This window comes from Herpailurus yagouaroundi, unplaced genomic scaffold (genome assembly GCF_014898765.1).
Source record: "Herpailurus yagouaroundi ecotype Mexico unplaced genomic scaffold, PumYag 569, whole genome shotgun sequence".
NCBI lineage: Eukaryota > Metazoa > Chordata > Mammalia > Carnivora > Felidae > Herpailurus > Herpailurus yagouaroundi.
The window spans coordinates 1,863,412-1,889,244 of record NW_024412786.1 but is presented as its reverse complement, the minus strand read 5'-3'; the positions used below and the strand labels follow the sequence as shown (position 1 = coordinate 1,889,244).

Here is a 25,833-nt window from a genome sequence, read left to right as displayed (position 1 = left end):
CTGTCCTGGGCAGTTGGCCCTCCTCTGGTCTCTGGCGCCCCCCTGTGGCCTGTAGCGGGGCAGGCCCCACCCCTGCCCTGCCCTGCCCCCTGAGGAGTGCCCAGAATGCTGCAGGTGACAGAACACCACCAGCCCCTGCTCCCTCCCAGGGGACAGAGGCAGTGAAGAGATCCCCAGATCTGGGTTTGAATCCCGCCTCCCTTCTGTCACCTGACTGACTTGGGTGAGACAGTCTACTCCATTTCACAGACGCAGGGCACAGGGAAGCCACAGGGCAGGTCTCCGAGGAGACCAAAGGGGAGATGAGTCAGAAAGTCCCCTGTGTATCGCCAGGGAGGCTCAGTTCAGCTCCAGAGACATTCACGGGGCGCCTCCTCCCTCAACCTGACCGTCTGGACTCCAGGAGGTCTCAGTCTGAGGGGGGAGGCAAATCCCCAAAGAGATCTTTTAATGGAAGAATTTGTTGTCTAAAGCCACTAAAATGCCCCACCCTTTGATCCCTCCTCTTGGACAGGCCCACAGTCCCATGGTGTCTGGTCCAGCCCAGCTGGAGACAGCTGGGCAGAAATCAGAAATGCCACTGGATAGAATCAGGCCCTCCCCTCAACCACCTCCTCCAGCCCAGCTTCCACCTCTCCTTGGCCTCCGTGTTCCAGGCCGGTCGCAGGCCTCGCTCTCGCCTATGCTTAAAAAGCCTGTGGTGGAGTTGCCAGCCCAGCCCCACTCCAGGGCTTCTCCATTCACCTTCGTCCTTCCCAAGCCTCAGTATGTCCATCTGCCAAATGGGTGTAATCATCCCTGCCTCGCCTACTTGCCTCCCTAGTCGGCTGTAACGACACAAGTAAAATGAAATTAGAAACTAGCGAGGTTCCCCCCCTACCTCTTGCGGAGGGGATTGGGGGAGGGTGTGTGCCAAGAGCGGCCAGCATCCCAGGGAGAGAGGGGACTACAACTCCCATCCGGCTCCGGGGTCGCGGGCGTCTCCAGCCCCCTTTCCCAGGGGGTTGAGGGAAGCTGCACTGCCCCGGGCATCCCCCACCTAGGTTAGGGGCCGGCGAAAGCCCCGGTAGGGCTGGCTCTGGGGCCACGCGGAGACCTAGGTAGCCTTCCTGGCCCCGGGGGGAGACCACCCCCCTTGGCCCGGCCCAGTCAGGAGTTTACTCTTCGGGACCCGCCCCCCCACTTCCTGGCCGAGGGTTTGGCCCGCCCCCGCGCGCCTCCGCCCTCCCACCTTCACTTCCAGTCGCGTCTCCCATTGGCCGGCGCTCACCTGCCCGTCCGTCGGGGGGCGGGGCAGAGGGCGGGGCGCGACGCCCAGGTGTGGGCGCGCAGGAGGCCGCGAAGGAAGGTGACAGCGGGGAGGGCGGGAGGGGTGGGGGGAGGCCGCGCTAACGACCCGCGGACGGACGGACGGACGGACCGACGGACCGACGGGCCGGCATGCGGGCGGCCCGGCTCTAGCCCGGGTGCGGGGCTCCGGCTGCAGCTATGGAGCGGCGGCTGCGCGCGCTGGAGCAGCTGGCGCGGGGTGAGGCCGGCGGTGGCCCCGGGCTCGACGGCCTCCTGGATCTGCTGCTGGGGCTGCACCACGAGCTCAGCAGCGCCCCCCTCCGGCGGGAGCGCAACGTGGCGCAGTTCCTGAGCTGGGGTGAGTGGCCCGGGCTGGACCGAGGTGGGGTGGTCCGGGGGACACCGCGCCGGGACCCTCCCCCCACCCCCGCGCCCTTCGCCCCCAGACCCTCCCGCAGGGAGCGGCACCCCCACGGGTTCCCCGCGCAGAGCCCGCACCGGCCCTGACACGTGCCACCGGCCCCTTTGGGCCCTCCCAGCTAGCTGCACACCTTCTCCTCCCTCAGATTCACGCACACTCCTTCCCACCGACAGAGCCTGGCGTGTGTGCACAGCACACAACTTACACGGACACACACAAACTTGATCCCAAGTATAGACCCCAGACATGTGCTGCAGAGTCGCGTCAGGGACTCCTGGCTCACATGTCATATACCTCATGACCCTTGCGAACAAACAGTCACACACGCAGAGCCTTGTGTGTGTCACCCACTGACACGCATGCTTCCTCAGTCTCCCACATACCACATAGACACACGCAGATACATACAGCTCAAGGAGAGATCCAGGGAGCCCCGCACTTCACCCGGAAGACCACCGGAGCCACACTGGCCATTGCATTATACACTTGCCTGCTTCCACTCACAGATCCGTAGGCACTGCACGCGTGACAGATGTTCCCACAAACACACACTTCTATGTCCCCGCATGCAAGACCACCCCAAACTGGGCACCGGCACCAACCTCAGCCCCTTTGTGGGTGCGAGTCGCTGGCCAGGCTTCCTGAGGTCTATTTCCCAAAGCCAGGGAGGGGGGGCCCGGCTGGGGGTGGGTCTGCGCCCCTTCCGGGTTGACTCATCCGAGGCACCGGAAGTGGGTGACCTGGAGTAAACCTCAACCCAATGTGGGCACCCTCACCAGCCCCAGGCCTCCCTGGTTATGCCTGGCCAAGTCCGTGGAAGAGGGCTGACGGGCCTGGCCTGGAGAGCGGGGTGAGGCAGGTGTTTGCCCAGTGGGTGACGAGCATCCCCAGAACTCCTTAGCTCTGGGCAGGTGCAAGGCCTGGCCTCGGCATGGTTGGGGGCCCGTGAGACATGACGGTGAGCTGGCCCCCAGCCCAGCCCTCTCCTCCAGGGTGAGGGCAGCCAGGAAGCCCCTGCCTCTGGTGCCTGCCACTGTCCCCAGGGACTTCTGCACCTTATTCATGTGTATCTGACAGTGTTGTCATCACCCGCTGTGACGCCTACGCGCGCGCGCGCGTGTGTGTGTGTGTGTGTGTGTGTGTGTTTGCACACATATGTGCTCCTCCCTGCCTGCCTCTGGCATCCCTGCCTGGGACCCCAGCATGGGGGCCTGTCTGTTGACATCTCCCGAGGTAACTGGCAGGGCGGTGACTCACTCTGCCCCTGCTCCAACTTGTCCCTGCTCCTGCCCAGAGCCCCCATTCCCTGCGGCATGGCAAGGGGACTGGGCAGCCTGTCCCGGGAGCCTGGGTCCTCCTGACTCTAGGCCCCAGGTTTTGGTTCCCGTCTGGCGGATTGGGAGCCACCCTGGCCTCAGTTCCCCCCTGGAGCCCGCGGTTGCTGCTCCCCAGCCGCACACACAGACCTGGGAAAAGAGACAATTAATTTCTGTCACGAGGTTTCCACACCACCCCTGCTGCGGGGGTTCTGCCTGATAAACCTGTGGAGCAGCTCTCTGTCCCACCCACAGACCCGCCCAGCTGGCAGGGAGTTTACCTGCTGGCAGGGGGAAACTGAGGCGGAGAGCCAGTCTGCAGCTTCCCCCCCCCCCCCCAACCACCCCTACCGGTCACTCTTGCCTCCCTAAGTTTCCAGGCTTCAGTTCCCTCCCCCAGGCCTGTGGCTTCTCCAGGCCTGGAAAAGGCCTGGGACTGGCCGGAGATGCCTCTAAAGGGAGTATCAGGGACTGTGAGAGGAAGAGCTTCTTGGCCAGGTGAAGGCCAAGTCCAGAGAGGGAGGCAGGGCCTAGAGTTGTTGGGCTGGTCAGGCCTGGAGGAGATCTCGAGTGTTTACCCCTTCAGGTGCCAGCGTCAGGCGCCAGGGAAAGGTTTTTTGGCTCTGTTCTTGAGTCTTGTGAGAAGCTGGGCAGACCTATTTATGCCTCCAGACTGAGAAAGCCCCACACAGGGAGCCCAAAGTGTGTCCTCCCAGGGCCCTGCAGCACCATATCTGACCTGTCTTCTGGGGCTGCCCCAGGCCTCACTCCCAGCCAGGTACCTCTGTGCCTACAGGGTCCCAAGACCAGGGCTCACAGCTCCCCGGTGGCAGAGAAGCCTCTCTGGGGACAAGGAATGTTGCCCGTCCAGTTTCCCAAGACAGGCCCAGGCCTGGTCCTGATAGGCGCCAGGAACTGGGAGCCGAGGGTGGGAATGGTATCCCCTTCCTCCCCAGGGTGACCTGGTCAGCCAGTATCCTCCTGCAGGCAGGGAGGGATTACCAGTTCCATGGGCCCCTGGGATGAGGCCGCCTAGAGTCTGGGGACAGGGGTTCAGGGAACCGTTGATTTGGGGAGGTCTGGGGGCCAGGTGGTCAGCAAAGCCCGGACCCCCACCTTCCACACTTCCTACTCATGACCGAGTGGGCTGCAGCCCCTCTCGGCCCCTTGGCCAGAGGCCGCCCCTGCCCCGGTGGGGGTTGTGGCTCCCGCTTTTCCCCAGGTAAGAGAGGGAGCTGGGGCCTCCCCGTAGGTTCCCTGAGCCCCACTCTGTGTCCCCTCAGCCGGCCCCTTCGTAACGAAGGTGAAAGAGTTGAGGCTACAGAGAGATGACTTTGAGATCTTGAAGGTGATCGGCCGAGGGGCCTTCGGGGAGGTGAGCAAAAGGCACGGGGTAGGTGGGAGGAGGGGGTTCGCACCCAGGCAGAGCTGACCCCGGTGCTCCCTGTGGCCTCAGGTCGCCGTGGTGAGGCAGAGGGACAGTGGGCAGATTTTTGCCATGAAGATGCTGCACAAGTGGGAGATGCTGAAGAGGGCCGAGGTCAGTGTGGGGTCCAATGGGACTTGCGCACCCTACGAGGCGGGGGGGGGGGAGAGTGTGCTGCCAGTGGGGCGTGCAGGGCATGCTGGGGAAGGGGCCGGCCTGGCCCCCGGGACGGGAGAGGATCCAACCACCAGCCTCCCCTGTTGCTTCCCCACAACAAGCCTTTCTCAGAAGCTACTGTAATTCCCATTTTCCTTACCGTAACACTGAGGCCCGGAGCCGTAAGGCACAGGCCGTGGCTCACCCGGGCAACTTCTATCCAAGCTCCTAGACTTACCTAGTCTTCCTCCACCCCCTGAGCTGGTGAGGAGGGCTTCCTGGGCTCTGATCCCACCCCCGCCCCTGCTCCCCAAACCTGCTGCAGACTGCCTGTTTCCGGGAAGAGCGGGACGTTCTGGTGAAGGGGGACAGCCGCTGGGTGACCACTCTGCATTACGCCTTCCAAGACGAGGAATACCTGGTGAGGATACTCAGCGAGGGTGGGGGCCGTTGCCCGGGGACAAAGGAGGAGGGCCTTGGGTGCCAGGGGAGCTGGGTCCAAGGAGAGAGAGACCCTTCCTACAGGGACCAAGAGGCTTCCACTGGCCACCCCTTGCTGGGCCCAGAGCCCCTGCCTGAGCTCTGCTGGGAGCCAGCTGCCCTAGAGCTGCTTGCTGGGAGATGGTCTTGCCTTCCCAGGACCCCTCGGGACCACGAGGAGGTGGGTGGGAGGCAGGGCCCTGGGGCAGATGCCCCCCACCCTCCTCCCTGTCTGATTCTTGCCCCCCCGCTCCCCCCCCCCCAATCCCATCCAGTACCTGGTGATGGACTACTATGCCGGTGGGGACCTCCTCACTCTTTTGAGCCGCTTTGAGGACCGCCTTCCGCCCGAGCTGGCCCAGTTCTACCTGGCTGAGATGGTGCTGGCCATCCACTCCCTGCACCAGCTGGGCTACGTGCACAGGTGGGGCCCCCGAAGCCCCTCCTGCCCTGACCAGCCCCTGGGGAAAGCTCTAGGGACAGCTGACAGTTGTTGAGCACACTCACCAAGCCCAATGTTGGGTGCTTCATGTGCACGATGCCTTTGAATCCTCAGGCCAAAAACCTCATGTGATGGGCACTGCTCTTGTCCCCACTTTACAGATGAGAAAGTCAGGGTTAGCACAGGTAAGCACCTGGCTTGAGGTGACCCAGCCGGTGGGCGCCCGGGTCGTGGTTTGCACCAGGCAAGTCTGACTCCTGTGTCCCCCACGACATACGCTGCTGCCTCCGTGGCTCATCCTTATGGGTCCCTTTTCTCCACTAACCACCTTTTTCCCTCTTGGCACCCAGGAGGCCTGGCCACCAGCCTTCCCCCTCCCGTGTACATGCACACACACTGGTCTTGTGGACTCGCAGGAACACGTGTGACAATACACACGCTGGTGTGTGCGTGCGCCCATGCACTCATACCCCGGAATGTGCCAGAACACACATCTACACACACAGGTCAAGCCCCGCTCTCTCCCTGTGCTCCCTCAGGGATGTCAAGCCGGACAATGTCCTGCTGGACATGAACGGGCACATCCGCTTGGCTGACTTCGGCTCCTGTCTACGTCTCAACAACAATGGCATGGTAAGACCCCAGAGCAAGGGCTGGGGACACCCGGCCTGGAGAGCTCCCAGGGGTGGAAGGAAGAAGGCCTGGGTCTAGGCCCCAAGTGGGGTCACCAGGCCAGCTAAGCCTTAGAGAGTTGGGGTGTCAGGCCCAGGCTCGGGCCTGTGGTGAGGGGCCGTCAGCTCTAGCCAAGCCCAAGGTTGTTCTCGTGGCCCCCCCACTCCTAGGTGGATTCGTCGGTGGCAGTAGGGACACCGGACTACATCTCCCCCGAGATCCTGCAAGCCATGGAGGAGGGCAAGGGCCACTATGGCCCACAGTGCGACTGGTGGTCACTGGGAGTCTGTGCCTATGAGCTGCTCTTCGGGGAGACGCCCTTCTATGCTGAATCCCTGGTGGAAACCTACGGCAAGATCATGAACCATGAGGTCTGGCCGCCAGGCTCTGGGGTTCCGGGAGGGCAGCAGAGTCCCGAGTCCGCGTGGTTGGTATGCCCGCAGGTGGGGGTGGGATCCTGTACACCCACCTGCACCCCTCCACCCCACCCCCACCCCCCACCTACAGGACCACCTGCAGTTTCCCGCGGATGCACCTGACGTGCCGGCCAGCGCCCAAGACCTGATCCGCCAATTGCTGTGCCGCCAGGAGGAGCGCCTGGGCCGCGGGGGGCTGGATGACTTCCGGAACCACCCCTTCTTTGAAGGCGTGGACTGGGAGCGGCTGGCAACCAGCACTGCCCCTTACATCCCTGAGCTTCGCGGGCCTGTGGACACCTCCAACTTCGATGTGGACGATGACACTCTCAACCATCCAGTGAGTTTGGGCCCCGCTGCAGGGGGAAAACTGCCTGCCCCTTGCTGGCTGTGGGAAACCCCCAGAGGTTCTCCAGAGTGGTTGCTGGGCCTAGGATGACGCCTTCACACCCCAGAGGCTCATGGGAATTGTGGTTCACCTGGGCCAGTTCACCTCTTCAGAGGTGGGTTGTGACAGGTGAAGGTCGTTTGACCTCGAGTGTCATTCTGTGAGCCAGAAGTCTTCCAAGGAGACTCCTGGAAGCACCTGGGAGGCCATGGCCGCAAGGGCTCATGGGAGTTGTAGTCTGTTTAGGTGGGGGCTGCGTCACCCACCTCGGTTCCATTCTTAGCAGGAAGAGGTTGGCACCCCCAGTCCCAGGGAGTCTCCTGGGTCTTGAGCCTCAGCCAGGAGCTATGCCTGTTGAGTCTGACGCTCCTTCCCCTCCTTCTGCAGGGGACCCTGCCCCCACCCTCCCACGGGGCCTTCTCGGGCCACCACCTGCCATTTGTGGGTTTCACCTACACTTCGGGCAGGTGAGTCTAGTCCTCGCATACCTAGTAGGAGGCTGGGGGCTGCCTGGCCTGGAACCTTGGGCAGGTAGCCCACTGGGACCCTGGGAAAGGGGCTGATGGCCTGCCTGTTGCCTGGATGTGACAGGTGCTCAGGAAATGTGCTCTGAGTCCTCAGGAAGACAGCCCCTGTGTCCTGAAATTGTGGCAAAGCCACAGCCCCCTGTGGGACCTGTCCTGCATTTGGCCCTTAGAGTACCCTCTACAGCAGGCTGAGAGTGTCATGAACTTGGAACCAGAGGCCTAGAGTTGAAAGGGCCCCTCCCAGCCCCCCAGCCACACTCTATGCCTCTGTAAAATGGGTGGAATGATCTAGTTCCATTTGAGGGGCTGGCCTGAGACCGCAGCAAGGTCTTAGGCAACGAGGTGTTCTGAGGTGGAAGCAAATGTGTCTTGACCTGCACTCTGAGCGCCCACCGTGTGCCAGGCACGGGGGCAGCTGGCCCAAATCACTAAGTTCTCTTCACTGTCCTTGGAAGAGGGCCTGTTATCACCTCCAATTTCCTGTGAGGAAACTGAGGCTCAGATGTGTTAGGTTCACACAGCTTAGAAGGGCCAGGGCTTGAACCTAGGTCTGGGGGGCCTTGGGGTGCTGCCCACAGGTATTCCGGGGGCAGGGCCTGGTCCGGTTCGTTTCTTCCACCACAGAGCCCAGGGCTGGGTACAGAGCTGGGGCACGGTGGGTGTTTCTTGGATGAATGAATGACTGACGCAGGAGGATGGAGGAGCCTTTGGGGGGTGGGGGGTGGGGTTTCCGCCAACATGTGTGGCCCTGCTCTCCCCAGTCCGGGCCCTGAGAGCAGCTCTGAGCAGCTGCCTGCCCTAGAGCGGAAGCTCCGTTGTCTGGAGCAGGAGAAGACGGAGCTGAGCCGGAAGCTCCAAGGTACCGGGGAACCAGCTGGAGCAGGGTGGGGTGGGTCTGACCCAGGACTAGCTACTCACCTATGGGTGCCCCCCCACCCCGCCCGCAGAGGCCCTGCAGGTGTCCTCAGACCATCGGGAGCTGGAGCGGCTACAGAAGGAAGTGCAGACTCTACGGCACAGGCTGTCAGGTACCCGGCCCCCCACGCCACCCCGTCTCTCCCCCCTCCCCTCGACCCCTCCCCCCAGAGGCTGAGCTGCTTTCCCAGCACACCTGTATCCAACCCGGGTTCCAGTCCTGGCCCTACTCCGTGGATGAGGTGTGATCTTAGGGAGATCTTAAACTCTCCGAGCCTGCACGTAGAAAGTGAGCCAAGGAGACCCGCTCCCCGGGCTGTGGTGAGGGCTCTGGGAGATGCCACACGCGGAGTGCCTGGCTGAGGCCGTCAGTGCACGTGGGCCTCAGTGACAATTCCTGGCAGAGACGCCGAGGGGCAGCAAGGCCTCCTTATCCCAGACGGATGGTGGTAGCCCAGGCCAGGACTCGGACCTACGGCAGGAGAGAGACCGGCTCCTCCGGGTGAGGGCCTGGTGGGGTGGCCGAGCGGCCCAGGGCTCCACGGTGAGGAGGTCTGTGCCCTGACGCCAGGCCTTGCCCTCCGACCCCCCAGGAGCTGGCCGAGGCTCAGGCAGGGCTGCGGGCCCAGGCAGGGGAACTATGCAGAGCCCAGGAGCGGCAGGAGGAGCTGCTCCAGAGGCTGCGGGAGGCCCAGGAGAGAGAGGCAGCCATGGCCAGCCAGACCCAGGCTCTGAGCTCCCGGCTGGAGGAAGCCCAGGATACCGGCAGGAGGGTGAGTGATGGGGATGGGTGGGGACAGCGGCAGAGCACTGCCCCTGTGAACCCCAGTGTGGCCGTTGGGGGCCCAGGGAGCTCAGTGCTCAATGCTGGCAACACTACGTGCCTCTGCGCCCCCACTGGGGCTGGCTGAGGCCTGAGCAGGCAGATGAAGGTAGGGTGGGCCCCTGCCTGCATTCCTGCTGTGCCTGGCGGGGCCCGAGAGTCTGTAGCGAGGCGGGCAGAGGGGTGGGACGGACGAAGTCAGCAGTGGCCGCCTCTGCACCTCGCCACAGCTGCAGGCCCAGGTGGCCACCCTGTGCCGGGAGGTGACACAGCTCCAGAGACAGCGGGAGCGAAGCACTGAGAAGGAATCTTTGCGGGTCAAGGTAGCGAGGTCTCACCCCCTTCCAAGTGGCGCTTCCCTTGGCCCGACCTCCTCCGGGCTCTCAGGGCCAGGCCTTTGTCCCAGGGGTAGAGTGGGCCATAGCTTCTCAGGCCCCTGCCCTGACCCCTCTCCGTGTCCCTCAAGACCATCCACGCCGCCTCTGAGACCAACGGCACGGGGCTGCCCGAGGGCGGGCCTCAGGAAGCGCAGCTGAGGAAGGAGGTAGCTGCCCTACGTGTGCAGCTGGAGCAGGCCCGTGGCCACGGGTGAGCCGGGCAGCCCGGGCGGGGCGCGGGACGGGGGCCTGAGCTGGGGGCCATCCCGTCACTCGCTCTTCCCCAGGCTGAGTGGGAAGGAGGAGGCTCTGTGCCGGCTCCAGGAAGAGAACCAGAGGCTGAGCCTGGAGCAGGAGCGGGTGAGCATGGCAGACAGAGGGCAGACGGACCGACGGGCCGTGGGACAGATGTGGGGAGCCGGCAGGGTGGATGGTGCAGGCCGCCAGGGTCTCAGAGCAGGCTGTGTCCCCAGCCCCGCAGCACCCGCAGGTGGCCGGCAAGCCATGGCGGGTGAACGGGGGTGGACGCGGGCGGGGCTCGGGGGTGCCGGGCCCCCGGGGGCTGACCCATCTTGTTCCCGGGCCCCAGCTGGTAGGAGAGCTGGAGAGGGAGCAGCAGAGCAAGCAGCAGCTGGAGGGTGAACGGAGGGAGACGGAGAGCAACTGGGAGGCCCAGATTGCCGACATCCTCAGCTGGTGGGTGCCCGGGGGCTGGCGGGGAGGGGCTGGGCCCAGGCAGGGCTGAGGGCTCAGGCCGTGACCCGGAGCCCCCTTCCCAACCAGGGTGAACGATGAGAAGGTCTCAAGAGGCTACCTGCAGGCCCTGGCCACCAAGATGGCCGAGGAGCTGGAGTCCCTGCGGAACGTGGGCACCCAGACGCCCCCCACCCGGCCGCTGGTGAGCCCCGGAAGAGCCCCGGGGGAGGGGCTGGCAGCAGCCTCACGTGGCAGGTGGGGACGCTGAGTCCACGGAAGATCAGTGACTCGCCTGAGCTCACAGCGGGGTCAGGGGCCGGTCTAGGATGTTGAGTCTGGCCGGGTGGTGTGGACAGTCTGGCGGGAGAGGCCTCTGAGGCTGCCGGCTGGCCGGCCCCCCCCCCCCCCCCCCCCACGCCCGACCCGGGGGCATCTCACGCGGGCGCCCCCTGGCCGCCAGGACCACCAGTGGAAGGCACGGCGGCTACAGAAGATGGATGCCTCGGCCAGGCTGGAGCTGCAGTCGGCGCTGGAGGCCGAGATCCGGGCCAAGCAGAGCTTGCAGGAGCAGCTGACGCAGGTGCAGGAGGCCCAGCGGCAGGCCGACAGGTGAGGCCCGGGCCAGGCCCTGCACGAAGGGGCGTGGGACCCGCGAGGAGGCCTGTGCCAAGCCCCTAACCGGTCCCGTCCCCGCCCCGCAGCCGTCTGCAGGAGGCCGAGCAGCAGAGCCGGGGCCTGCGGCAGGAGCTGGCCGCGCTGCGGGAGGAGCTGCAGGCCCGGGGGCCAGCGGGTAAGTGGCCATCTGCATGCCCGTCCTGGAGCAAGTCCCCCACTTGAGCCTCAGGGTTCCCCAGGGGGTCCCCCGACAGCCTCGCGGGACCGTGGAGATGAGAGTTCTTGACTCTGCCGCTCGCCTGGCTCTCTGTCGCCCGGCACTTACTGAGCACCCGCTGTATGCGTACCCACCGGGGCCTGCTGTCATTTCTCCATTTTACTGAGGTGGAAACTGAGGCTCCTGCCGGCCCCCAGTTCCCCAGGAACAAGCGTTAGGACCGGGCCAGGGACCCCCACCCCCGGTGACCCGTGCTCTCTGTTTGCAGACACTAAGCCCTCAAATTCCCTGATTCCCTTCTTGTCCCTCCGGAGCTCAGAGGTAAGAGGGCCTGCAGGGGCTGGTTGGGAGGAGTCCCGGACGGAAGCCAGGGGCCTTGATTTCCACCCTCATCCTCAATCCCCAGAAGGATTCCACCAAGGATCCTGGCATCTCAGGAGAGGCCCTGAGGCCCGGTATGGAGCCCGAGCTGAAGCCAGAGGGCCGCCGCAGCCTGCGTCTGGGGGTGAGGACGGGCAGGAGTCCCGCATTTGGGGGGCCGGGCCCCGCCTTCTGCCTGTGCCCCCCTCACCTGTTTGCTTGCCCCTCCCCCCCCCGCAGGCTGTGTTCCCCAGAGCGCCCGCTGCTGTCACCACCCCTACAGAAGTTCCTCCCGCAAAGGTCCGCACCTAGAGGGGCGGGGCGGGGTGGGGGTACCCAGCCATTCTTCCGGGCCTCCAAGGACCTGCTTGAGTCCCTCTACGTGCATTAGTCATGGCTGGCAGACCACCCTGGGGACAGCGGCAGTGGCAATGAGTCTGAGTGCTGTGACAGACTCACTGGGGCTGGGTTCACACTGCCACTGGCTCATTCTCTGGTCCCACCTGACACTTCAGGGTGGCCTCGGGGGTGGGACGCAGGGACCTGGGAGGCCATGGTCAGGCGTGGGTAACGAGCTTGTCTCCCTGTCCCCAGCCCGGCTCACACTCGCTGCGGCCCCGGAGCTTCCCATCCCCCACCAAGTGTCTCCGCTGCACCTCGCTGATGCTGGGCCTGGGCCGCCAGGGCCTGGGCTGTGACGGTGAGACACCCCCACCCCCACCCCACCCCCACACCTGCCTCCCACGTGCCAGCACCCAGTCCCCTGGAGGACGGAATGAATGGCCCGGATCCTGGCACATGCAAGCCTTCCTCTTGGTCTGGGCCTCATCTCCCGTTGCTCAATTTTTGTGGTTTTTTTCTCACTTGACGGGGAATTGGTGACAGTCCAGGAGCCACCACAGCCTCAGGGAGGCGGGAACCCGAGTCCTGGTTCCAGGCTGTCCCCACCCAGCCTCACACCATCTGCCTTTCCTGCTTTCTCCACAGCCTGTGGTTACTTCTGTCACTCAGCCTGTGCCCCCCAGGCCCCGCCCTGCCCCGTGCCCCCTGACCTCCTCCGCACGGCCCTGGGAGTGCACCCCGAAACGGGCACAGGCACGGCCTACGAGGGCTTCCTGTCGGTGAGCTGGGGCTGGGGAGGGGGAGGCTGGCGTGGGCGGGCCGAGAGCCCGGCAGGCCCCCCCCATGCCTGCCTTTCCCACAGGTGCCACGGCCCTCGGGGGTCCGGCGGGGCTGGCAGCGGGTGTTCGCCGCCCTCAGTGACTCCCGCCTGCTGCTGTTTGACGCCCCTGATCCACGGCTCAGCCCGGCCAGCGGGGCCCTCCTACAGGCGCTGGATCTGAGGTGGGTGCCAGGCAGTGGCCGGGGACGAGGGATGCGGGTCGGGGGGAGGGAGGCAGCCAGGGGCAATGTGACCTCTGACCAGCTCCACGGACCTCCCAGGGACCCTCAGTTCTCAGCCACCCCCGTCCTGGCCTCTGATGTTATTCACGCCCAGTCCCGGGACCTGCCACGCATCTTTAGGGTGAGTCCGCCTCCGTGTGGCCCTACTGCAGCCCCTTCTGTCTGTCTCCTTCTCCGTGGCTGCCCTCTTCAGACACACACATATGCCACCTCGGTTGCCTCCATCCCACAGCACGGTGCACTTTCTGTACGCGAAGCTGCCCGCATCCCGCTGGCCTAGGGCCCTTCCGTGGCTTCCCATCACCCTCAGGGTGCTCCTGACTGTGTGCTTGAGGCCTCACATTTCTGACCCTGAGCCTCTTTCTGCTCTGGACACACCTTGCTTTCTCCAGTTCCCAAAGTGCCCTGTAACCACGGGCCCCTCACATCCTGTTTCTGCTGTGCAGCCCAGGCCAGCCCCCAAGCTTCTCCCCGACCTGGATCATTCCTGGTGACTCCCCTCATCCCTTGGGCACTGGCAGAAATGTCTCTTCCCCTGGGGGGCCATCTTTTACTCTTGGCCCGGGTTGGGGATGCCCCGTCCTTCTCCCGCCACGGCACTGGTTCGGGGTCTGTCTGACCACCCTACTCCGTCTGGCTTATCACCGCTGTAAGATGGCTCCTAGCGCTGTGCCCGGCAGCTCACGTTGGTGCGAACAAGCATCATCCGGTGGAGAGCAGGAGGGGGATGTCTGGCTCTCGGCCCACAGCCCTCCAGCCTGAGTCCCTGCCCACAGGTGACGGCCTCCCAGCTGACGGTGCCCCCTGCCATGTGCACCGTGTTGCTGCTGGCAGAGAGTGAGGCTGAGCGGGAGCGCTGGCTGCAGGTGCTGGGCGAGTTGCAGCGGCTGCTTCTGGACACGCGGCCAAGGCCTCGGCCTGTGTACACGCTCAAGGAAGCCTATGACAACGGGCTGCCCCTGCTGCCCCACGCGCTCTGCGCTGCCATCATCGGTGAGCCACATGCCGAGGGGGGCATCGCCCTGGGCGTGGTTCTGTGGGCAGCCTTAGGTAGGGGGCGGGGGGGTGGCTTCTGCCACTCCATTTCTCTGTGCCTCAGATTCTGCTTTTTCTAAATGAGTCTTGAGTGAGTTGAAAAGAGCAAAGGCTCTAGCAAGAGACAGATGAGGGTTTCAGTCCCGGTGCTCTTACCGGCAGCGGGGTGGCCACAGGGAGCCTGGAAGCAGCCGAGCCTCACGCTGTCTCCTCTGGGGAGACCTCCATGATGACAGCCGGAGAAGTGAGGGAGCAGTGCCTCCTGGCTTCCCCTGGCAGTGGCCGGAGCCCCGAGCCAGCGCCTGCCCTGGAGAGCTGGGGCCTCCCCCTGCACTCAGAGTGGGAGCCCCACGAGAGACTGTGGCTCCTCCAGGTCCTCTGTGTCAGTCGGGAGCTGGGGGGATGAGGGCATTTATTGAGCAGGGACCGCTGTGAGCTGAACACTCACCCTGCGTTGCTTCAGCCTCAGAGCAGCTCTGGGAGAAAGGAACCATTACTGTCCCCACGTTACGCGAGGAGAAGCCAAGGCTCTGAGCGGTGACATGACTTACCCCGAAGCCCACAACTCAGGGTGGGGGCCTCTCGCCTGTGGGCCTTCCCCATTAGAGCCAGCCCAGACTTTGAGAGAGAAGCGGCCAGGGATGCAGGGACAGCGGGATGGCCATCCCTGTGTCCTCAGGAGAAACTGAGGCTCGGCAAGGACAGGCGGACTGCCTGGTCTCGGGCTGCCAGATGACCTCCCTGACCCCTGATTCTCTCCCTCCCTCTACTAGACCAGGAACGGCTTGCTCTGGGCACCGAGGAGGGGCTGTTTGTGATCCACCTGCACAGCAACGGTACGGGCCAGGGTGGGCCCGGGTGGGGGTCAGCCCCGGGGGGAGAGAGGAGGATGGGCACGGGGCTGTTGTTCACCCTGCTGGTGACGCTCTCCCTCGCTGCACCCCGAAGACATCTTCCAGGTGGGCGAGTGCCGGCGGGTGCAGCGGCTGGCCGTGAGCCCCACCGCGGGCCTTCTGGTTGTGCTGTGCGGCCGTGGCCCCAGCGTGCGCCTCTTCGCCCTGGCCAAGCTGGAGAGCGCGGAGGTGGCGGGTGCCAAGATCCCCGAGTCTCGAGGCTGCCAGGTGCTGGCAGCCGGGTGCATCCTGCAGGCCCGCACGCCCGTGCTCTGCGTAGCCGTCAAGCGCCAGGTGCTCTGCTACCAGCTGGGCCCGGGCCCAGGGCCCTGGCAGCGCCGCATCCGTGAGCTTCAGGCACCGGCACCCGTGCAGAGCCTGGGGCTGCTGGGCGACCGGCTGTGCGTGGGAGCAGCCGGGACCTTCGCACTCTACCCGCTGCTCAACGAGGCCGCTCCCTTGGCCCTAGGGGCCAGTCTGGTGCCCGAGGAGCTGCCACCATCCCGCGGGGGCCTGGGCGAGGCACTGGGCGCCGTGGAGCTCAGCCTGAGTGAGTTCCTGCTGCTGTTCGCCACGGCCGGGGTCTACGTGGACAGCGCCGGCCGCAAGTCCCGCGTCCATGAGTTGCTGTGGCCCGCAGTGCCCACGGGCTGGGGTAAGGCCTGTGGGGGGTCAGCTTGGGCGGGGCCTGGCACCTACGCGTCAGAGGAAGACAGGGTCCTCCCGCCTGACCACACCCTGCTCTGTCCTCAGTGGATTGAGCCAGATATTCCTCTCCCATGTCCCTGCTCATGCTCCTCCCCCAGCCTAAACTGTCCTTTTTATACCTGGCAAACTCTTAACCAGGTCCAGCCCCAATGCCGCCTCAAGGCCTGGAGTTGGAAGGCTCTCCATAAATGACCACCATGATTTCTGTCATCGTCATTACTGCTCTCATGCTCCCTACCCCACCTTCCCCCCGTCCCTGGCCCTTTGTTCCTCTTTGCTCCCCAACCTCTGTGTTCAGACCTCTGCCCTGCTGCTCTTAGCACCTTCCTATAATGACTGGTTTGGTACCGGGGCGGGGGGGGGGGGGGACTGCAGAATGGGCTGGGCCTGGTTTCTTCAACACATCCTGCACCCAGCCCGGGGAAGCACACCCTAGGGGCTACGGATGTTTGGAGGAATGAATGAGTAAATGAATGAACGAACGAACAGGGCAGTGAGGGAGTCCAACACATTCACAGGTAACTGGTGTGGTGGCGTGCTGACAGACAGGGACCGGGCTCCCTTCATGACCGGCGGCTCTTCCGGCGTTGGGCCTGTGGATTGGGTGTAGCGCAGACGCAGTCTGTGGGAGTGGGAATCAGACTGCCCAGGGCCAGTTCCCAGCTCTCGCTCATCACTGGGTGACCTTGCCCATTACTTAGCTCTGGGGTTACATTCCATCATCTGTAAGTTAGGGATGATGGTCCTACCCACCCAGAGTTGTTTGAGAAATAAAGGGGAAAAAATACGCCAAGTGGCTAGAACTATGCCCGGCATGCGAGTGCTCCAGGACTGTGATCTCTGATTTGTTGCGGAGGTTGGGTGGGGCAACCTGGAGTCTTCAGAAGAAGGTCCTCTGGTTGGGCGTGGAAGTTACTGTGCTGTGGCCGGGCACAGGGTGTTTCCGTGACACGGAGGAGGAAACAAGCCCGCGGAGGCGCCTGACTTGCCAGGGGCTGCACAGCACAGTGTCCTGCCCTGCAGGTTATGCAGCCCCCTACCTGACAGTGTTCAGCGAGAATTCCATCGACGTGTTTGATGTAAGGAAAGCAGAATGGGTCCAGACGGTGCCACTCAAGAAGGTGAGGGCCTGCCCAGATCCCCTGGCCCTGGACGGGGGGGGGGGGGGGGGGGTGCAGTCGAGCAGCGCGGCTGACCTCCGTGCCTGCCGCCTCAGGTGCGACCCCTAAACCCAGAGGGCTCCCTGTTCCTCTTTGGCACGGAGAAGGTCCGCCTGACCTACCTCAGGAACCGGCTGGCAGGTAGGAAGTGCGTGGGCACGAGAGTACGGAGTGTGTGCGCGTTCGCGGGTGCGTGTGTGACCCTGAGCTCCAGCTGACGGGGACCCTGGGGACTTGTGAGCACCGTCCGGCTCTCTGCTCCTCCCACAGAGAAGGACGAGTTCGACATCCCCGACCTCACTGACAACAGCCGGCGCCAGCTGTTCCGCACCAAGAGCAAGCGCCACTTCTTCTTCCGCGTGTCGGAGGAGCAGCGGCAGCAGCGGCGCAGGTGCGCGTGCGCGGTGCGCCGGCGGGGCGGGGGCTCGCGAGCTGGGGACCGGGCAAAGCACGGGGGCGTGTCCGTGTCGGGAGAGGGCGGGGGAGGCGTCCCCTTCGCCGCCGCCCCTACTCTCCCTCCGCCCGCAGGGAGTTGCTGAAGGACCCCTTTGTGCGCTCCAAGCTCATCTCACCGCCCTCCAACTTCAACCACCTGGTGCACGTGGGCCCCACGGACGGGAAGCCCGGCGCCAGGGATCTGCCCCCGGTGAGTTCTCCGGGACCAATCACAAGCGTCCCTGGTAAGGCTCAGCCAATCACCGACCTTTCCGAGCCGCCTGCCCCAATCGCAGCCCCCTGCTTCCCTGGGACCCGGGACCTCCGCGCGTCTAGGCTGGGGGTCCCCTGCGGTCGCAGCCCTTAGGTACTGTCCCCCAGCAGGCTCCAGGAGGGAAGGGCCGAGGTACCCGCGGCTCCGGCCCGCAGCGTCCCCACAGCTTCTCGGAGGCCTCGAGGCGGCCAGCCTCCGTGGGCAGCGACGGGCTCACTGGAGACGCGGACGCCAGTAAGGACAGCCCCGCTGCTTCCATTGCCTCGATTTCCCTCCCCAAAGTTTACACCCCCTTTGGACTCCTCAAATGTGACCTTGGATTTTTGTCCCCTTCCTCATCCTGCTCCTGGAACAGTGAAGAGGAAGCCTTGGACCTCTCTGTCCAGTGAGTCCGTGTCCTGCTCCCAGGGATCTCTGAGCCCCGCAGACTCCCTGATACAGGTGAGCCGGTGGGGGCTTTTCCCTCCTCTGTTAAAGGACAGGTAGTTCTGTTCTGTGCTAGGCCCACCTCTGGGACCTGAAGCCAGAGAACAGGCTGAGCCCATCCCCACCCTGGATCCTAAGGGAAGCAGACTCGCCCCACAGTGGGGCCCCAACAGAGGCGTAGAGGCAGGTTGGCCTAGGTGGAAATTTTGGTTCTGATGTCCCAGGCATGTGGCCCTGGGCGAGATGTCCAGCCTCCCTGAGCTTATTTCACCTATAAAATGAGGTTATTATTTCAGATTATTACGTAAGTGATGGCTGTATGAGGTGATGATTACTTCAGCGGGGTGCCTGGCACATGGGGGGAGTGCCACCGAAGGGGAGCTCTTTAGAGGCCCAGCCTGAGGTGGAGGGATCAGAGGAGGGGGGAAGGGGAACAGGGGAAGGAAGACGTAAGAGGAGCTGGGAAGGCTCCCATGCACCCTCCAGCCACTTCCCCACCGTCACCCTAGCTTTAGCCACACCAAACCACTCCGATCCCCGGGACTTGCCATATTCTTCCACACCCTCAGGCTCTTGCCCCTGCCGTCCCCCCTGCTTTGAATGTCCTTCTATTAACATTCAGGCCACCCTCAACGCTCTGTGCTAATACTGTCCTAGGGCCTCCCTAGGGCCTGTGCCCTGCTCCCTCCACCTCTCCGTGTCAGTCCTTCTGTGCTGTGGCTTTCTTCTGGATACTAGCCCTCCTCCCCCAACCGCGGGCTCCTTGAGACTGAGGTCAAGTTTGTCTTCGCCTAACATAAAGCATGTTTGTTGGTTGATGAAGAATGGAGTAAAGTAAATGAGCAAAGGGACTTCGATTTGGGCTTAAGGGATATTAAGTTGGAGCTCCCCAAGTTCTTCTCATGTAGCCCTACCCCGATCTCATACCTCCTCCAAGGGCCTCCCTGCAGCAGGTGATGGGTCGGGGGAAGACCTCTGGGAGGCACTGGTCTGGTGAGGAAAGGGTCCTTCCTTCTGTTTCCCCTCCAGGTCTCAGAACGGCCCCGGAGCCTGCCCCCAGCCCCTGAATCAGAGGGTTCCCCTTGACACCCTCTGGCAGGGCCCACCCTAATCCCAGGACTGAGACACATGAGTGAGCAAAGAGCTTGAGGAATGCCATGCTCCGGCTGGCCCGGGATGTGTGGAAATTCGGACTCAGGAAGGGCCTGGGCTGGACAGCGACTCAGAGGCTGGCCTGGGTTCCCAGGACCCAGGAGACCTGACTCTGAGCCATCGTCCTGCCTTTCCCCTCTGCTCCCGGCCCCTACCTTTGCTAGCCACTGGGAATAGAATGGCCCCCTTTTCTGCCCTGGGGGCCCCTCTGCCCCTGGAGTCCAGGGGTAATTGTGCCAAAGTTCTCCTTCCCAGTGTCAAGCCTCAGGAAGCCTTAAGCAAGAGTCGGGGTGGGGGTGGGTCTCTGGCGGCAATCTGGGGTCTTGGCAAGGCACTGTCCAGCCCCCAGGTGAGGCCGAGGTGGGGCATATCACGGTCTCTGCTCAAGGTTGAGGTAGGAAAGACAGACTCTGATCCAAAGGAAAGGAGGATGGGGTGCCTGGCCGGCTCAGTCAGTAGAGCCTGTGACATCTGATCTAGGGGGTGTGAGTTCGAACCCCATGTTGGGTGTAGAGATTACTTAAAAATTAAAAAAACAACTTTTTTTTTCAAAGGAAAGAAAGATAGACAAGGAGCAGGGAAGATGTAGGTAAAGGAGGCTGTAGGTGAAGAAAGTGAGAGAAGGAAGTAGAAGAGAGTGCTAGCGGCTGGCAGGAGGAGGAGGAAGAGGAGAGGGAGGGGGAGGAGGAGGAGGGGGAGGAGCAGGGAGGGGAGGAGCAGTGAAGAGGAGCAGAGAGCGGATGGGAGCTGGGGGAAGAACACTACTGATAGACTGAGGGGCCTTTCTCTCTGGGGAGGAGCTCGGTGGGGTTGGGAACAGAGAGGGGCCCTGTGAGCCAAATGACATTGCATCTAATCCGCCCGGGGTTGGGGGGGGTGGGCGGGGAGATCATTCCTAGACAGGGACAGGACAGGGAGGGTATTTATAAAGGCTACTTGGTGGGCGATGGCACCTGATGGGGGCCACTGGGGGGTCTCCAGGCACACTCTGGCCCTTCCCGGAAAGGGGGGTGGTCCTTTTTCCCAAAGCCTCCGCCACCTGTGTATTAGGGGATCATAGGGGGCATTTTATTATTGATCACAGTCACTATTATTGTTATTATATTACTATTTTTATTAAACGTCCCTCTGCTGACAAGTGGGGGGCAAAATAAGTATTTATCTCCTTAAACGCCATATTCCCGGGAGGGATTGACCCTAATGCTCTGTGAGTCAGTACGAAACCAATAAAGACAACTTTTTAAGTTGCTGGCCTCCATGCCTGGATCTGTTCTGCTAGGGTGCAGAAAATGGGGGGGATCAGAGACGGAGGGAGCCATGGGATGTCGGGGGCGGTCAAAGACTGAGTTGTCTTCCCCAGATTTTCAGGAATCCTATGACACATGCAAACAGAGTTTAGTAGCAAAGGGACGGCTTACAAAAGTGTGGCCATGATAATGGAAACCACCGAGGAGTGGCAGGGCCCCCGAGCCCTAGCAGCTGTGGGAAGCTGTTACCACCACCGGGCCACCTGGCAGGAAGGGGCAGTGGTGTCACCTGACAGGAGCTGTGGCCCTCAGTAGAACTCCGCTATGGATGGGGCGCCTGGGTGGCGCCGTCGGTTAAGCGTCCGACTTCAGCCAGGTCACGATCTCGCGGTCTGTGAGTTCAAGCCCCGCGTTGGGCTCTGGGCTGACGGCTCGGAGCCTGGAGCCTGTTTCCGATTCTGTGTCTCCCTCTCTCTCTGCCCCTCCCCCATTCATGCTCTGTCTCTCTCTGTCCCAAAAATAAATAAAAAACGTTGAAAAAAAAAAAAAAAAAAAAAGAACTCAGCTATGGTTGAGCAGAAAGGCAACAAGCCCAGGGAATAAACTCCTCGGACCTCGGACCTCGCTCTGCTCCCTCCCTCAGTCTCCTGCCTCCCTTCATCCAAACACCAGCAGCAACCAGAGGACCCTAGAGCTCAGTCACTGCAGCCAGTGGAGGGCAACCTTGGGGGCACAGAGCTGGGTGAAAGGAGATCTGGAGGGCACACTAAGGGTACCCAGCACCCTGTTGCCCCACCCGGGCTGGGAGGCTTGGGAGGCAAGAGGGGGCCTGGGAGGTGCCTCATTTGGTCTTAAGCTCAAGTGTCCCTCGCTGAGCAGGAGCCAGGCCTTGAGGCTGAGCCGGATGAGGAAGGAAGGTATGGCCTGGGCCCCGGGATCAGGGCAGGCCTGGGCAACTGTTGGCTTAGCCCTGAGACTCATGGCCAACCCTAAACTGGGGAAAGGCCCAAGAAGGGAACCCAGCCTCACATCTAGTTGGAGACAGGGAATTCCAGCCTTGAGAGTCAGACAGTCCGAGGTCTAGTCTAGCTGTGCATTCATGGACAAGTTACCTGACCTCCCTCAGCTGCAATAGTCCCATCTGTAAGTGGGGCTCATAAAGCCCACTTCATGGGAGGTCCTGGCAAGACTCTGGTGCAATGAGTGTAAAATGCCTTCAGCCCCCTCAGGAAATGTTTGCTTCTGCCTGTTGCGATGCAGAACCCCAAAGAGAGGGCCCAGGGCAGGGACGCTGAGGGCCCTTGCAAACTAGGCTCCCAGCCATCTTCTCCAAATTGGGGAAATGACAGCCTCCCAGACACTCAGCAATGATTTAGCCAAAAGATTGTCACATTTTTGAAAAATTGACTTTCTCCCAGGGTGTCTGACTGGCTCAGGAGGTAGAGCATGTGACTCTTGATCTCGGGGTTGGGAGTTTGAGACCCACGTGGGCATAGAGGTTACTTAAAAAGAAAATCTTAAAAAAAAAAAAAAAAAAAAAAAGGGCTCAGTCAGTTGAGCGTCTCAATTTTGGCTCAGGTCATGATCCCAGGGTCGTGGGATGGAGCCCCGCGTCGGGCTCTGCACCGAGCATTGGAGCCTGCTTGAGATTCTATATCTCTCCCTCTGCCCCTTTCCCCTGCTCACGCTCTCTCTCTCCCTCTCTCTAAAATAAAATTAAAATAATCATAAACAAAAAATAAATAATAAACATTTATTTTCTCCCCATGTTTTATGTTGACAAATTTCAAACCTACAAGAAGATCAAAAGAATATGAGCCCCTTGGGGCACCTGGGTGGCTCAGGCAGTTGAGTGTCCGACTTCGGCTCAGGTCACCATCTCACAGTCTGTGAATTCAAGCCCCGCGTCGGGCTCTGTGCTGACAGCTCGGAGCCTGGAGCCTGCTTCGGATTCTGTGTCTCCCCCTTTCTCTGCCCCTCCCCTGCTTGTGCTCTGTCTCTCTCTGTCTCAAAAATAAATAAAAACATTAAAAAACAAAAAGAATATGAGCCCCTTGTACTCTTCGCCTATACTCACCCATTGTTAGCATTTTGCTGCCTCTGCTTTACCTCCGTATCTATCAATATCTACATATATACACGTACATAACGTATTCTGCTACCATTTAAAAGTAAGTTACAGACGTCTTGAACCTAAATACTTCAGGGACATCTCTTAAAAATAAGGAACCACCGGGGGCGCCTGGGTGGCGCAGTCGGTTAAGCGTCCGACTTCAGCCAGGTCACGATCTCGCAGTCCGTGAGTTCGAGCCCCGCGTCAGGCTCTGGGCTGATGGCTCAGAGCCTGGAGCCTGTTTCCGATTCTGTGTCTCCCTCTCTCTCTGCCCCTCCCCCGTTCATGCTCTGTCTCTCTCTGTCCCAAAAATAAATAAACGTTGAAAAAAAATTAAAAAAAATAAGGAACCACCAGAAGCCACTGTTATCGTCTCGAGAGTTTTCATATTGATACAACAATGCCATCTAATGACAATCTGTTATGGGATATACTGTGATCCCCCCAAATTCATATGTGGAAGTCCTAACCCCAAATACCTCCATACATGACTTTCATGTATGAAAGGTCAGTCATTGAAATACAGTCATTGAAGATGTAATGAGTTAAAATAGTTCATCAAGGTGGGCACTGATCCGACATGACTGGTATCCTTTAAAAAGAGGGGAGCTTAGGGGCGCCTGGGTGGCTCGGTCGGTTGGGCGTCTGACTTCGGCCCAAGTCATGATCTCGCAGCTCGTGAGTTCGAGCCCCACATCAGGCTCTGTGCTGACAGCTCAGAGCCTAGAGCCTGCTTTGGATTCTGTGTCTCCCTCTCTCTCTCTGCTCCTCCCCCACTCGCACTCTCTCTCTTTCTCTCAAAAAATGAAAAAACGTTAAAAAAACATTTTTTTTTTATTTTTTAAAAAATTTTTTTTCAACTTTTTTTATTTATTTTTGGGACAGAGAGAGACAGAGCATGAACGGGGGAGGGGCAGAGAGAGAGGGAGACACAGAATCGGAAACAGGCTCCAGGCTCCGAGCCACCAGCCCAGAGCCCGACGCGGGGCTCGAACTCACGGAGCGCGAGATCGTGACCTGGCTGAAGTCGGGACGCTTAACCGACTGCGCCACCCAGGCGCCCCTACATTTATTCGTTTTTGAGAGACAGAGAGAGACAGAGCACAAGCGAGGGAGGGGCAGAGAGAGAGGGAGACAGAATGGGAAGCAGGCTCCAGGCTCTGAGCTGTCAGCACAGAGCCCAACGTGGGGCTCGAACTCACGAGCTATGAGATCATGACCTGAGCCAAAGCCGGACGCTTAACTGACTAAGCCACCCAGGCGCCCCTAGAGTATACAACTCTTGATCTTGGGGTCGTGAATTTGAGCCCAACGTTGAACACAGAGTTTATTTAAAATACAAACTTTTCTAATTAAAAAAGGGGAAACTTGGGCACAGACACACACACAGGGAGAGGACCACGTGATGATGCAGGCAGAGATCAGGGTGATGTTCCCACAAGCCGAGGACCCCCAAAGATTGCCAGCATACCCCCAGCAGCCGGGGAGAGGTCTGGACCGGATTCTCCTCACAGCCTCAGAGGGAACCAGCCCTGCCCATACCTTGACCTCAGCCGTGCGAACTCCAGATGGACAGACAAGACATTTCTGTTGTTTAAGCCGCTCGGTTCATGGTACAACCGTGGCATAAATGTTCTTTATGGACTTTTCAAAAAATTGAGGATTTAATTCTGGATCACATGTTGCATTTGGTGGTCCAGGCTCAATTTCCTTTCACGAGGAGCAACTGGCCGCCTTGTTTTTGTTGCCTCCCTGATATTAACATGGTCTTAAGGGTCCAGGCCAGTTATTTTGTACGACGGCCTGTGATTTCCATTTGTCTGATGGTTCCCCCTGAAATTCATATTTAACTTTTTTGTCAAGAATATTACCTAGATGGGGCACCTGGGAGGCTCGGTCAGTTGAGTGTCCGACTATGGTTCGTGAGTTCGAGCCCCACGTCGGGCTCACTGCTGTCAGTGCAGAGCCCGCTTTGGAGCCTCTGTCCCCCTTGGTCTCTGCCCTCCCCCACCAATTCACGCTCTCTCTCAAAAATAAAGAATATTTTTTTTTTTAATTTTTTTTTCAACGTTTTTTATTTACTTTTGGGACAGAGAGAGACAGAGCATGAACGGGGGAGGGGCAGAGAGAGAGGGAGACACAGAATCGGAAACAGGATCCAGGCTCTGAGCCATCAGCCCAGAGCCCGACGCGGGGCTCGAACCCACGGACCGCGAGATCGTGACCTGGCTGAAGTCGGACACTTAACCGACTGCGCCACCCAGGCGCCCCTAAAGAATATTTTAAAAAAGAATATTACATAGCGGATGCTATTTTAAATCAATTTTAATTACAATACTTTTTTTTTTGTAAATTAGAGGTGAGTTCCCCTTTGAACTTACCAAACTCCACCCCTGAAAACCAAATAATCCAGTGAAGAAAGGGGCAGAAGACATGAATGGACACTTTTCCAAAGAAGACATCCTGATGGCCAACTGACACATGAAAAGATGCTCAACGTCACTCCTCATCAGGGAAAGACAAATCAAAACCACATTGAGATACCACCTCAACGCGGGTCAGAGTGGCTAAAATGAACCACTTAGGAAACAACAGACGCCGGCGAGGATGTGGAGAAACGGGAACCCTCTTGCACTGTTGGTGGGAATGCAAACTGGTGCGGCCGCTCTGGAAAACAGTGTGGAGGTCCCTCAAAAAATTAAAAATAGAACTACCCTATGACTCGGCAATTGCACTCCTAGGAATTTATCCAGAGGATACAGGAGTGCTGATTCGTAGAGGCACACGTACCCCAATGTTTATAGCAGCGCTTTCAACAACAGCCAACTTATGGAAAGAGCCCAAATGTCCATCAACTGTAGAATGGGTAAAGATGTGGCATATATATATATATATATAATGGAATACTACTCGGTGATGAAAAATGATGAAATCTTTCCATTTGCGACAACGTGATGGAACTGGAGGGTATCATGCTGAGTGAAGAAAGTCAGTCAGAAAAAACAGATAACATATGTTTTCACTCATCTGTGGAATTTGAGAAACTTAACCGAAGACCATAGGGGAAGGGAAGGAAAAATAAGTTACAAACAGGGAGGGAGGCAAACCATAAAAGGCTCTTAGAGACAGAGAACAGGGACACCTGGGTGGCTCCGTCAGTTAAGCATCCGACTCTTGGTTTCGGCTCAGGTCATGATCTCACGGTCTTGTGGGTTTGAGCCCCGCGTCAGGCCCTGTGCTGACAGCACGGGGCCTGCTTAGGATTCTCTCTCTCTCCCTCTCTCTCTGCCCCTCCCCCCCTCACGCTGTCTCTGTCTCTCTCAAAACAAATAAACTTTAAAAAAATACTTTCACATTGGGGCGCCTGGGTGGCGCAGTCGGTTAAGCGTCCGACTTCAGCCAGGTCACGATCTCGCGGTCCGTGAGTTCGAGCCCCGCGTCGGGCTCTG

The 25,833-nt window shown here is 60.6% G+C and overlaps 1 protein-coding gene across 10 annotated transcripts; it reads left to right on the top strand.

The window, feature by feature from the left end:
- The first annotated feature begins 1,397 nt into the window (after positions 1 to 1,397).
- On the top strand, positions 1,398 to 24,795 carry CDC42BPG (CDC42 binding protein kinase gamma). Of its 10 annotated transcripts, none has more exons than XM_040465924.1 (37): positions 1,399 to 1,648; positions 4,311 to 4,402; positions 4,484 to 4,567; positions 4,935 to 5,030; positions 5,365 to 5,513; positions 6,071 to 6,164; positions 6,374 to 6,574; positions 6,711 to 6,959; positions 7,395 to 7,474; positions 8,296 to 8,393; positions 8,482 to 8,562; positions 8,854 to 8,951; positions 9,043 to 9,222; positions 9,503 to 9,595; positions 9,739 to 9,860; positions 9,937 to 10,009; positions 10,239 to 10,345; positions 10,433 to 10,547; positions 10,806 to 10,954; positions 11,047 to 11,135; positions 11,446 to 11,498; positions 11,584 to 11,682; positions 11,778 to 11,837; positions 12,132 to 12,237; positions 12,525 to 12,658; positions 12,742 to 12,881; positions 12,981 to 13,062; positions 13,718 to 13,934; positions 14,750 to 14,812; positions 14,925 to 15,524; positions 16,514 to 16,698; positions 16,794 to 16,878; positions 17,008 to 17,128; positions 17,266 to 17,383; positions 17,554 to 17,680; positions 17,802 to 17,887; positions 24,742 to 24,795. In XM_040465924.1, exons 1-37 carry the CDS (start codon positions 1,489 to 1,491, stop codon positions 24,745 to 24,747), a joined length of 4,692 nt encoding a protein of 1,563 aa, XP_040321858.1. In that variant the 5' UTR covers positions 1,399 to 1,488; the 3' UTR covers positions 24,748 to 24,795. The 10 variants fall into 10 exon arrangements, with proteins under 10 accessions (XP_040321860.1, XP_040321859.1, XP_040321858.1 ...); XM_040465923.1 differs by lacking the exon at positions 24,742 to 24,795 and adding an exon at positions 18,902 to 19,065 and having other exon boundaries at positions 1,400 to 1,648; positions 9,509 to 9,595; XM_040465922.1 differs by lacking the exon at positions 24,742 to 24,795 and adding an exon at positions 18,902 to 19,065 and having other exon boundaries at positions 1,400 to 1,648; positions 11,587 to 11,682.
- The last annotated feature ends 1,038 nt before the right edge of the window (positions 24,796 to 25,833 follow it).

Coding starts and splice junctions, on each gene's coding strand:
- CDC42BPG (XM_040465920.1), top strand. CDS start 1,489: ATGGAGCGGCGGCTGCGCGCGCTGGAGCAGCTGGCGCGGGGTGAGGCC. Junction 10,346..10,432: donor ATTGCCGACATCCTCAGCTG/GTGGGTGCCCGG, acceptor CTTCCCAACCAG/GGTGAACGATGAGAAGGTCT. Junction 10,955..11,046: donor GCCCAGCGGCAGGCCGACAG/GTGAGGCCCGGG, acceptor CCCGCCCCGCAG/CCGTCTGCAGGAGGCCGAGC.